At 52.8% G+C, this 11124-nt stretch overlaps 2 protein-coding genes across 2 annotated transcripts in view; both read left to right on the forward strand.

The window, feature by feature from the left end:
* The first annotated feature begins 4870 nt into the window (after positions 1–4870).
* Positions 4871–11124, forward strand: part of gpr156 (G protein-coupled receptor 156) — a 14436-nt gene continuing 8182 nt past the window's right edge. Inside the window, 2 exon segments of the mRNA XM_084478151.1 lie at positions 4871–4948; positions 8715–8859. Of these exon segments, the coding sequence (XP_084334277.1) occupies positions 8746–8859 (114 nt within the window). The 5' untranslated portion in view covers positions 4871–4948; positions 8715–8745.
* Positions 9827–11124, forward strand: part of LOC311358722 (E3 ubiquitin-protein ligase TRIM11-like) — a gene marked incomplete at its 3' end in the record, with an annotated part of 2554 nt that continues 1256 nt past the window's right edge. Inside the window, exons 1-2 of the mRNA XM_084478847.1 lie at positions 9827–9935; positions 10267–11124. The exon at positions 10267–11124 is cut by the window's right edge and continues 896 nt beyond it. Coding sequence (XP_084334973.1) covers positions 10269–11124 — 856 coding nt within the window. The 5' untranslated portion in view covers positions 9827–9935; positions 10267–10268. The remainder of the gene's footprint in view (positions 9936–10266) is intronic.

Consider the following 11124-nt stretch of genomic DNA (forward strand, 5'->3'; position numbering starts at 1 on the left):
GGCTGAAGAACTGTCCTCTAACATGATCTCCTCTCAGCCCCCGAGCTCTGTCTGCAGAAGGTAAGCGTGTGTGTGGGTGGTTGTGCGCTTGTGCACACATTCCTTCATTATGGACTACCTTATGTGCCTCTGTACATGTTGATCACTTCTTAATTACTTCATTCCATGTGACTCATTTGATTTCCACATCATGTGAACGATCCATTCTGTAAGGGGGAGATCAGAAGGGAGGTATGTTTGACATGAGAGCTTGGTAAGGGTCGTCTCTATATGGCCTCAGCGTTTAACAATAAGAAGCCCCATCATGGCAGCTTGTAAACGGATCTCCCAGTCTCTCAGGCTGGGATAGCCGCATGCTCCTCCAGTCCTCCTCTGCCAGGACCCAACACCTAGCTTCTTAAAGTTAGTTTGTATTTTAAATCTTCCAATATAAGTCGTGCAAATGGTTACAAAATTTTCCAACTTTGATAAATGTAAAGTTGTAACTTAACCATGATTGGTAACCAAGTGCTTGATGTATACTTGATGTAGACAATAGTGTGTCTCTTTAGTTTGTGTTTTACTAAACCAGAGAGAGAGAGTAGTTTTTGTTCTTTTAGGAAGAATACCTTTAATTTTAAGGTAATTTTGTTTGTTATAAAACTAAACTATTAAGAAAGAATGTGCAAACGTACATTGCTTGAATATTTCCTGGGTTGAACCTAATGAAACGCAACAAGTTTACACAGAAGATAATAATTGAAGCCTTCAATAATTATCTGCTGTATAAACATGTTGCACACTCAAGTAAACCATCAGCAAATACCGTCATTAATCATAACTGGCGTACTAAAGTAATAATGGTGAAAGCCAGCAGACCAGTGGGTTGGAACCATCATAATCCAGGCTTAATTCAGCCTCCTATCAGGCTGGGGATCAGACCTATAGCCGAGGCCGGAGTCAAACCCCAACATAACGACAGCTAATCCAGCAGCACCATGGCAACACCGGGCTGGAGAGGCCGATCAGGGACTCTTTTCAAAGCAGACAGACCCAGGCACGTCCCGGGGGAGGGGTCCAGGGGAGGGAGGGGTCCAGGGGAGGGAGAGGTCCAGGGGAGGGAGGGGTCCAGGGGAGGGAGAGGTCCAGGGGAGGGAGGGGTCCGGGCGGGCGAGGGAGGGGTCCGGGCGGGCGAGGGAGGGGTCCGGGCGGGCGAGGGAGGGGTCCGAGGCCGCGGGCCGGGCCCACAGAGAGCGATTCATACAGAACCACATACAGCCCCTGGATGAAGGAGTGGTTCAACCCGATGCCAGCCCCTGCTCTGTTTTCAAATCACAGCTGCACAGGAAGTCATGCTACCTACTGCAGGAAATGGACGTACCCCTGCATGTTATGCTGGAGCTGTTGTTTGATTTCCACTCTGCTGGGTGTGTATCAGGGTTATGTACTGGACACATTGAACAGGAGTATAGCACGACACGTTAACTCTATCTAGCAGAGAACCAGGGTTAGACCTGCTGTATTGGCTGATCAACTGTACCTCCAGGTGTCTCTCTCTAGACCCGATGAGTACCAGGACCAGTCTTAAGTTGTCTCTCTATATGAGCAGGTCACTGGTCTGGGACCAGCGTTAAGGCGTCTCTCTATATGAGCAGGTCACTGGTCTGGGACCAGCGTTAAGGCGTCTCTCTATATGAGCAGGTCACTGGTCTGGGACCAGCGTTAAGGTGTCTCTCTATATGAGCAGGTCACTGGTCTGGGACCAGCGTTAAGGCGTCTCTCTATATGAGCAGGTCACTGGTCTGGGACCAGCGTTAAGGCATCTCTCTATATGAGCAGGTCACTGGTCTGGGACCAGCGTTAAGGCGTCTCTCTATATGAGCAGGTCACTGGTCTGGGACCAGCGTTAAGGCGTCTCTCTATATGAGCAGGTCACTGGTCTGGGACCAGCGTTAAGGCGTATCTCTATATCAGCAGGTCACTGGTCTGGGACCAGCGTTAAGTTGTCTCTCTATATGAGCAGGTCACTGGTCTGGGACCAGCGTTAAGTTGTCTCTCTATATGAGCAGGTCGCTGGTCTGGGACCAGCGTTAAGGCGTCTCTCTATATCAGCAGGTCGCTGATCCGGGACCAGCCCTACAGAGGGACGCGTGCCTCATTGTATCCCTCGTCTCGCTCACCTGCTGCCCTTTGATTGGGGGTCTTGTCGTTTGTCTTTTGTTCGCTGGTCTCTCTGGGCACCGTCGTTAAATATTAACGCCGGTAATAACCGAAGCGTGCGCGGGCTGCGTCGGCCATCGACTGGTCTACCTTGAACCTGATCTGTGAAAGGTGATCGGGTCCGCCACGCTCCTGCTGTAACCGAGAGCCTTGCTCCAGCATGGGGACATCTGAGCCCGCAGGTTTGATGCCCACCGTTCACCGTGTCCTGTAGCAGCAAATACACTGAGAAATGAAGGCAAATTAGAAATTCTGAAATTGCTATTCTAAATTATTTTTTTTTCTGTGCTGGCTGTTAAAGTTACCAGGGAATTATTCAGTTTATTGAAAGTTATAAAAACCAGGAGTGTAATAAGATTAGAATAGACATGTTAAGGTGGGGCATTAGCTATAACTGGAATCCTTTATTTATTTAGAAATGTAGGCTACTGTTTGATAGTGTTGCATCAAGTCATTAGATAAGTTATGCTACCTGGGTGGAGGTCATCACTACATGATGGAGGAGGTTGTGTTGGTGATTTTGGCGTTCTGAGTCAGGGGTGCTGAAGTTGGATACACAAAATATACTCATTTCGCAATGGAGGAGCAATGACACGACTCTGGGGAGCTGTCCGATCGACTGAACTCACACGGACCTCCGGGACTCGAGAGGATGAGTGACAGGGAGCAATGACAGGACGTCAATCACTGGCGGAGTCATGACGACCAAAGATCAACAGCCCATCGTAAATTACCTCGGAGCTCGGACTGAGGCTCTTCTGGCCCGTTGGACTTCAGTTGTCCTCTTTTTAGAAGCTGCCTCTAAAAAACATCTTACGTTGGTGTTTTTTGTGTGTTTGAACCTTGAATGAGCTCTCAGCTCGACAAAGGCTCTGCAGCTGGAAACACGTGTGGTAACTTTCGTGCTTGTTAATGATAATACATCAATTGTGTGTAGTAATTGAGTGTATTAGTATTGCATTGCAATCATTGATCCAAATATCCCCAAACAACTGGAAAATTATGCAAAAATGCTTTCTAATACATTTATAAAAATAAAAACAACACGAAGATATCTCCTCATCTTGCCACCAGGGGGTGCTGCCGCCACTTCCCGCGGCCATACTACGAAGACACTCCTGATTAATTGCCATATTGCTATTTCTATATAATTTGTTTATGCGTGCATTAACACATTTACTAACAGTGTAGAGGTGGAAACGTGTGTGTACATGTGAGTACCACACGTGTCTTTAATGAGGAGATATTTGGGTAACATTCCTGTGCGCCGATGAATGCCTGTGTACGTAAGCACGCAGGTGTAATTATGAGCGTTTGCAGAATGCCTCGATGATTGAATAAATAGACACAAACATTCTTTCAGCACCTCCGTCTACCTACTCTCTCTCTCTCTCTCTCTCTCTCTCTCTCTCTCTCTCTCTCTCTCTCTCTCTCTCTCTCTCTCTCTCTCTCTCTCTCTCTCTCTCTCTCTCTCTCTTTCTCTCTCTCGGCCCCCTGCAGAATGCATGGCACTCCCTCACCAGGAATGACCCCTTTCCCGGCAGAGTCCACCGTAAATCTCAGTGACGTCTTAATAACACCTTTCTGCCTCCCGTGGCTCAGGCAGCCCGTGCGTTCTGGGTCACCACACACACCGTGAGGTGGAGCTCTGTGTGGGGAGTACAGGCTGAAACCTAACAGTGGCTGAGTGTCTTCCGTAACATTTCCAGCACTTTTCCAGGATTTGGCTGGATTTATGAATCATTTGAATCGAGCAAACCCCAGCTGCCAGTGTCATCATTTCAGCTTTCAGCGCTGTCTGTTTGGACAGTGAGGGCGACACCTGCCTGTCTCACCCTCACCGCGCCACCCTCTCCCCTGAGAGGAGAGACCACCACCCTCACCACGCCACCCTCTCCCTCAGAGGAGAGACTGTCACTCCCTCCCCTGAGAGAGACAGTTACCCCCTCCCCCAAGGAGAGACCGTCACCCCCTCCCCTTAGGAGAGACCGTCACCCCCTCCCCTTAGGAGAGACCGACACCCCCTCCCCTTAGGAGAGACCGTCACCCCCTCCCCTTAGGAGAGACCGTCTCTGTGAACAAGCTCTCAGACTGGAAGCAGGCTATGAAAACACACACACACACACACACACACACACACACACACACACACACACACACACACACACACACACACACACACACACACACACACACACACACACACACACACACACACACACACACACACACACTTACAGTATATATACACACATACATGAAGAAACACCTGTAGACAACCACACATACTTATACACACACACACACACACACACACACACACACACACACACACACACACACACACACACACACACACACACACACACACACACACACACACACACACACACACACACACACACACACACACAGAGTCACCACCGCCCTCATGACACACGCTTCCTTCTCCTGATCAGACTCAGCTCATTAAACTCTCCAGCCTATAGTGAGCGTTTCCTAAGCGGCGGGAGCGGGTTTACACGCCGCGATCTGCGTTCAGAGACTCAGACATCAAGCAGCCCCGCTCGGGGTTAGATCTGCTCCACCCGGCTCTATGTTGGATGGTGTTAGTTGGTGTTAGATGTGCTCCACCCGCTCTGGGATCACTGATCTTACCTCCAGAATGTGACCGCCGCTTTGGGAGTTTTTGCGCCGCGATGGAGAAAGAGCGACGCGCCGGTGGAGAGACCCCGGCGCGGAGACCCAGGTCGGTGGTTCAACTCCCGACTAGTACTAACTAATGAGTTACTCCTGACTAATAGTTAATTACTCCCGTCTAGTTGTTAATTACTCCTCACTAGTATTTAGTTACTCCCGACTAGTAGTTAGTTACTCCCGACTAGTATTTAGTTACTCCTGACTAGTAGTTACTCCTGACTAATAATTAATTACTCCTGACTAGTTAGCTGTGGTTATCAGGTCAGTGAGTAGACCCGTGCTGCTGCTGTTCAGCTCTTCCTATCACTTGTTTATGTTCTTCAGGTCTGATCAGATGTTCTCTTAACTCCATTCATGTTTGTATCGTTAAGTGATCGATGCCGGGCCTACCTTCAGGTTTTCCTATCAATATATTCGGATAAACGCATTGATACTGGTTTCGATATAAATACTGCTGAGACAATAAGCTTATGCCATTAATACGTCTGGGCTATTTTTTTTTATTAAACTGAATTATGTTCAGAAGGTCTCAGTTCTGGAATTAAAGAGCTTACAGAACAACCGGATTACCGGGGAAAGAATGTTTTAATATTGACCCTAAACGGGGGTCCCAGACCCCCTTGACGGGGGTCCCAGAACCTCTGAACGGGGGTCTCCCCCTGCAGTGTGAGACTCAGGCCCGCTGGACGGGGGTCAGAGACCCGCTGGATGGGGGTCTCCCCCTGCAGCCCCCTGCCCGCTGCGTGCAGCCCGGCTCTGCGCCCGCGTTACGCCCCTGCTCTCCACAGAGACATGGAGGCTGACGGGACAATGAGTGGATTAAAGCCCATTTCTCCTCAGAGCGGGCCTGTAAAGAGCGGGAGTGGCTGGTTATTATAATCCAGGCCTCGGCGTGAGGCCTAATCTTAACTGTTTCAAACTTTCAATAAGAGAGAGTAAACCGCGAGAGATCCATCCGACCCCCTCGGGTGAGGAAGTGACAGCTGAACCTGCCCACTACCGAAAACGAGCTCGTTGTCTGCAGAGCGCAGGTAGCGGAGGGATCCCCGCAGTGCGGGTCGTTAACCGACCTGGCACAACTCGTCAACACGCAGGACTGTCAAAACATGTCAGAGAGGAAGAGGCGGGTCGGAGGAGGGCGTTCCTACTGCGTGCGACGTGACCCCCCGTAGACGGAGGTCGCTGAGGCTCCCCTTTGACCCCAGCAGGGGGGGGGGGGGGGGGGGAGACTGGCGGACGGGGGGGACGACTTCCATCAGAAGTCCAAAGCTGGGTGGACGCGCAGGATTTTGAAAAACCGGCGGAAATGCCTCTCTGCGTCGGTCGTTTCCTGCGGGAAACGGTCGGCCTACAACTGGGATCTAAACTGGGAAGAGGAGGAGCGGGCAGGAACCCAGACACTTCCCAGGTCCCCTCCCAGAATGCCTCATTGTTCTGTTGACACCAGCGGGCGGTGCGTTTGGCTGAGTGGTTACACTGGTTTATGGTTCAGGCCTACACACTGGTAGGCCTCAATAGACTTACATTTATAATAAGTAAATAAGTCCATTTGTCAGAAGAAGGAGATACAACAATATATCTCTGTGGGTACAGTGAGGATGTTCATAGAACCAAGTGCCAAGCACTAAGAATCACTAGGTTAACCCATTCCCAGTCTACAACAGAGATAGCTAGGATAAGACGCTACACAATGCTAAGGACTATTTTTTTCTATAAGTGCCAGGACGTACAACATACAATAAGTGCGACTTTGAACAGATATTCAAAGAAATAAACCAGTGTTGTTTATTTAGAGCCTGTTTTGGTAACCCTTGCCAGCCCCGTGTTTGATTCCCACACTCGGACCTGTCATCACCTCCTCACTGGGCCCTCGGGCCCCTGGCGCTGGGATCCTGTCGTCAACGGGCCCTCGGGGCTCCTGGCTCTCCTGGTGCTGAGTCATCCTCAAACGCTGACACAGACTCAAACTCACAACCCGTCTGGAAGCGTCCTCAGACGTCTGTACCCGTCGTCACGGTGACCGTACAGCCTTGTGTTGGGTGCGTCACCGCCGGGGGGGACGGGGTGAGCGGCCGGGCGGTGTCAGGGGAGCGAGAGCGAGCCGGTGAACGGAGGACGTGTCGGTGCAGCGAACGCTTCCTCGTAAAAACCACCACTGGTTCCTGAGGCCCGGGACGGGAACCTCATGAGGCCTCAGAGTGCAGCCCGCTACGGCTAGGGTCTTCATCAGGGTCTTCATCAGGGTCTTCATCAGGGGGTCTTCATCAGGGGGTCTTCATCAGGTCTTCATCAGGGGGTCTTCATCAGGTCTTCATCAGGTCTTCATCAGGTCTTCATCAGGGGGTCTTCATCAGGTCTTCATCAGGGGGTCTTCATCAGGTCTTCATCAGGTCTTCGTCAGGGTCTTCATCAGGGTCTTCATCAGGGGGTCTTCATCAGGTCTTCACCAGGTCTTCATCAGGTCTTCATCAGGGGGTCTTCACCAGGTCTTCATCAGGTCTTCATCAGGGGGTCTTCATCAGGTCTTCATCAGGTCTTCATCAGGGTCTTCATCAGGTCTTCATCAGGGGGTCTTCATCAGGTCTTCATCAGGTCTTCATCAGGGGGTCTTCATCAGGTCTTCATCAGGAGGTCTTCATCAGGTCTTCATCAGGTCTTCATCAGGAGGTCTTCATCAGGGTCTTCATCAGGGGGTCTTCATCAGGTCTTCATCAGGGTCTTCATCAGGAGGTCTTCATCAGGTCTTCATCAGGTCTTCATCAGGTCTTCATCAGGGTTTTCATCAGGGTCTTCATCAGGTCTTCATCAGGGGGTCTTCATCAGGAGGTCTTCATCAGGGTTTTCATCAGGGTCTTCATCAGGTCTTCATCAGGTCTTCATCAGGTCTTCATCAGGGTCTTCATCAGGGGGTTTTCATCAGGTCTTCATCAGGGGGTCGTCATCAGGTCTTCATCAGGTCTTCATCAGGGTCTTCATCAGGGGGTTTTCATCAGGTCTTCATCAGGGGGTCGTCATCAGGTCTTCATCAGGGGGTCTTCATCAGGTCTTCATCAGGTCTTCATCAGGAGGTCTTCATCAGGGTCTTCATCAGGGGGTCTTCATCAGGTCTTCATCAGGGGGTCTTCATTAGGGGGTCTTCATTAGGGGGTCTTCATTAGGAGGAGGTGGTATGGAGATCCTGTGTTCCCCTCCTGCTGGTCCCCCCCCCCCCCGGCCTGGTGTGATGGATGGCAGCGCTGTGTCAACACAGATGTGTCCCGTTCCACGGGGGGGGGGGCGCCCTGTGATGTCATGCTGCTGGAAACTGTGGATAACAGCCGGCTGCAGGCTTCCTGTCGCTCAGAGCACAACACTACACACACTCAGGGGACTGCGTGTGTGTACAGCGTCTAGTCCCGGTCCTCTGGGGGTCCAGGGAGGCCTTGATGTTTAGACCCCCGTGTGGTCACTTGGTTTAGCAGCTATTGGTGGAGAGGAACCACGGGGGACGTGGTCTCTGTGGTGGGGCAGGGGTCTCCGTGGGGGGGCTCAGCAGAGCTTCTTGTGGTTCCTTGTTGTTGTGATTCCTTCTGTGGGGGGTCCGGTCTGCACTGACTCTGATGATTATCACTTCTCTCTCTTTCTGTCTCTCTTTCTTTGTCTCTTCCTTCCTTCCTGTCTTTCCTTCCTTCTTAGTTAGTTAGTTAGTTTGTTTCTGTTTCTGTTTCTTTCTTTCTTTCTTTCTTTCTTTCTTTCTTTCTTTCTTTCGTTTTTCTCAGGATGTGTGTGTGAGGGGGCGGAGCTACAGTTAATTAATGAGTGTCTTGTGTCCTCAGGATGTGTGTGTGAGGGGCGGAGCCGGTTGCCATGGAGTCGAAGCTGAACTGCAGCTCCTGTGAATCTGCTTTGGGCCTCCTGCCCCCGGGGGTCCATAGGCAGGACGCCCTGGACCTCCTGCAGAGACTCTGTACCCTCAGCACGGTAACACACGCACACACACACACACACACACACGCACGCATGCACAACACATGCACAAACAAAAACCCATTTATGCACACTCACTCATACAAACACAAACACAAAGCCATAAATACACACAAGCCTACACATGAAAACGCACGCGCAAACACGCAGATACAAAAACACACAGACACACACATATACCTGCAAATGCATACACACCCTGACACACACACACACACACACACACACACACACACACACACACACACACACACACACTATATTGTACTCCCATACTCACACATGCTCACATCACATGTTGGAGTCTGGTTGGTGTAAACCCAGCAGTGTCCAAATGTTCATCAGAAACACACACTCACACACACCCTAACGTGGAACTGCTGACTGCCTGAGCTGCTCGGCACCGGCAGAAGGCTGGAGACTCTGAGAGGGGAAGGCCTCTCTGGCACTCCTCCAAAACGCAATCCTAAACTAGATTTGCTTAAAGCAACAGTGCGGCGGTATCTGGTATCATTCTCTTCTGATCCACACTTCATGCCTGGTCATTCACTGCAGTCTCTGCACTGTCTCCACCAGACTTTATGATCAGATGTTCTCATGCGTTATCATTCTACTGCCCACCGATCGCCTTCGTTTTATGTTCTTTATTAGTCTCATTGTGGTGTCTTCTTCTACTCTCGTATCACGCTGGTTCCTTAGCATCCATTTTGACCCCAAGAATCTAAATCCAATCGACTCGTGAGTTGCCGAATATTTCACGCCCTGAATCTTTCGCCGCCTCCGCGTTCCTCCCTGACTGACTGACCGCCACATGAGGGGCGTGACGGTCGACGAGGGGGAGGACAGCGGGATGAGCTATCTATAGCCCTGCCTCGGGTCTCCTTTAAGAGGCGCGGCCCCAGCGGGGGGCGGGGGGGGGCTCTGAGGTCACTTTCAAAATAGAAACGTTGCGCGGTGGGACGCCAGCGCCCAGCGAGGGACAGCAGGCGCCGTCCCGCTGCCTGTGTTCCCCGCGCTGCCCACCCCTCCTGTGTTTACATCTCCACCTCCGCGACGCTGGACCCACCGAGGTGAGGAAAGCTCCTCTCCTTCCCTGGTAGTGATGTGATGCCTCCGCTCGCTGCAGAGCCGGTTAGAGGTGTATATATCAGCTATGAGAGTACATTACTTTTGTTGATTGATGTGTTTCCCTGAGGCTTTCCCAGCCAAGGCTTCACGGAGGACCGATTAAATGTGACAGCTGATTATGTCTGGATCCGTTCTGTGATCTTTACGTTCATTATGTGAAACACAACACCGTTTGTGTGCTGCTATTAATACGATGATTACTACGAGTCCCAGCTCGGGGACGACAGAGGAGACCGTTTAACCCCCGTCTCCTCTTCCCTCCGCCGGGCTCAGACATGGCTGCCGCTGTCAGTCTGACGTCGGAGGAGCAGTGCCTCTGCCCCGTCTGTCTGGACGTCTTCGGCCAGCCCGTCTCTCTGCCCTGTGGCCACAACTTCTGCAAAGACTGCATCCTGGGCTACTGGCAGGTCGCCCCCCTGGCCATGTGCCCCATGTGCAAGCAGCGCTTCCCCCGGCGCCCGGAGCTCCGGGTGAACACCTTCATCGCCGAGGTGGCGTCTCAGTTCAGGGGGGCCGCCCCAGCGGGGGGCCCCGGTCGGACCGGGGAGGTGCCCTGCGACGTGTGCCAGGGTAAGAGGGTCGGGGCCCTGAAGTCCTGCCTGGACTGCCTGGCGTCGTACTGCGGGACCCACCTGGAGCCGCACCACGTCCTGGAGGCCTTCAGCACCCACCGCCTGCTGCCCCCCTCCATGGGCGTCCAGGAGCGCGTCTGCGCCGCGCACCGGCGGCCACTGGACGGCTTCTGCGGCACGGACGGGGCCGCCGTGTGCGGGGACTGCGCGCGGACGGACCACCGGCGCCACGGCGTGGTGCCGCTGGAGGAGGAGGCCCGGCGGAGGAGGAGCCGGCTGGGGGAGGAGGAGGTCCGGCTCCAGCTCACGATCCGCGCCCGCCTGGAGGAGGTGGGCCAGGTCGAGGCCGCGGCCAGCCAGGGCCGCGAGGCGGCGGCGCGGGAGGTGGAGGAGAGCGAGCGCACGTTCTCCGCCCTGCAGCGCGTCCTGGAGGAGGGCCGGGCGGAGGCGCTGGAGGCCATCGGGCGGAGGCTGACGGAGGCGGAGCTCCGGGCGCAGGGCCGCGTCCGGGAGCTGGAGGAGGAGGTGGAGGCCCTGAGGAGGAGGAGCGAGGAGCTGG

Source organism: Micromesistius poutassou, assembly GCF_964030765.1.
Source record: "Micromesistius poutassou genome assembly, chromosome: 14".
Taxonomy (NCBI): domain Eukaryota; kingdom Metazoa; phylum Chordata; class Actinopteri; order Gadiformes; family Gadidae; genus Micromesistius; species Micromesistius poutassou.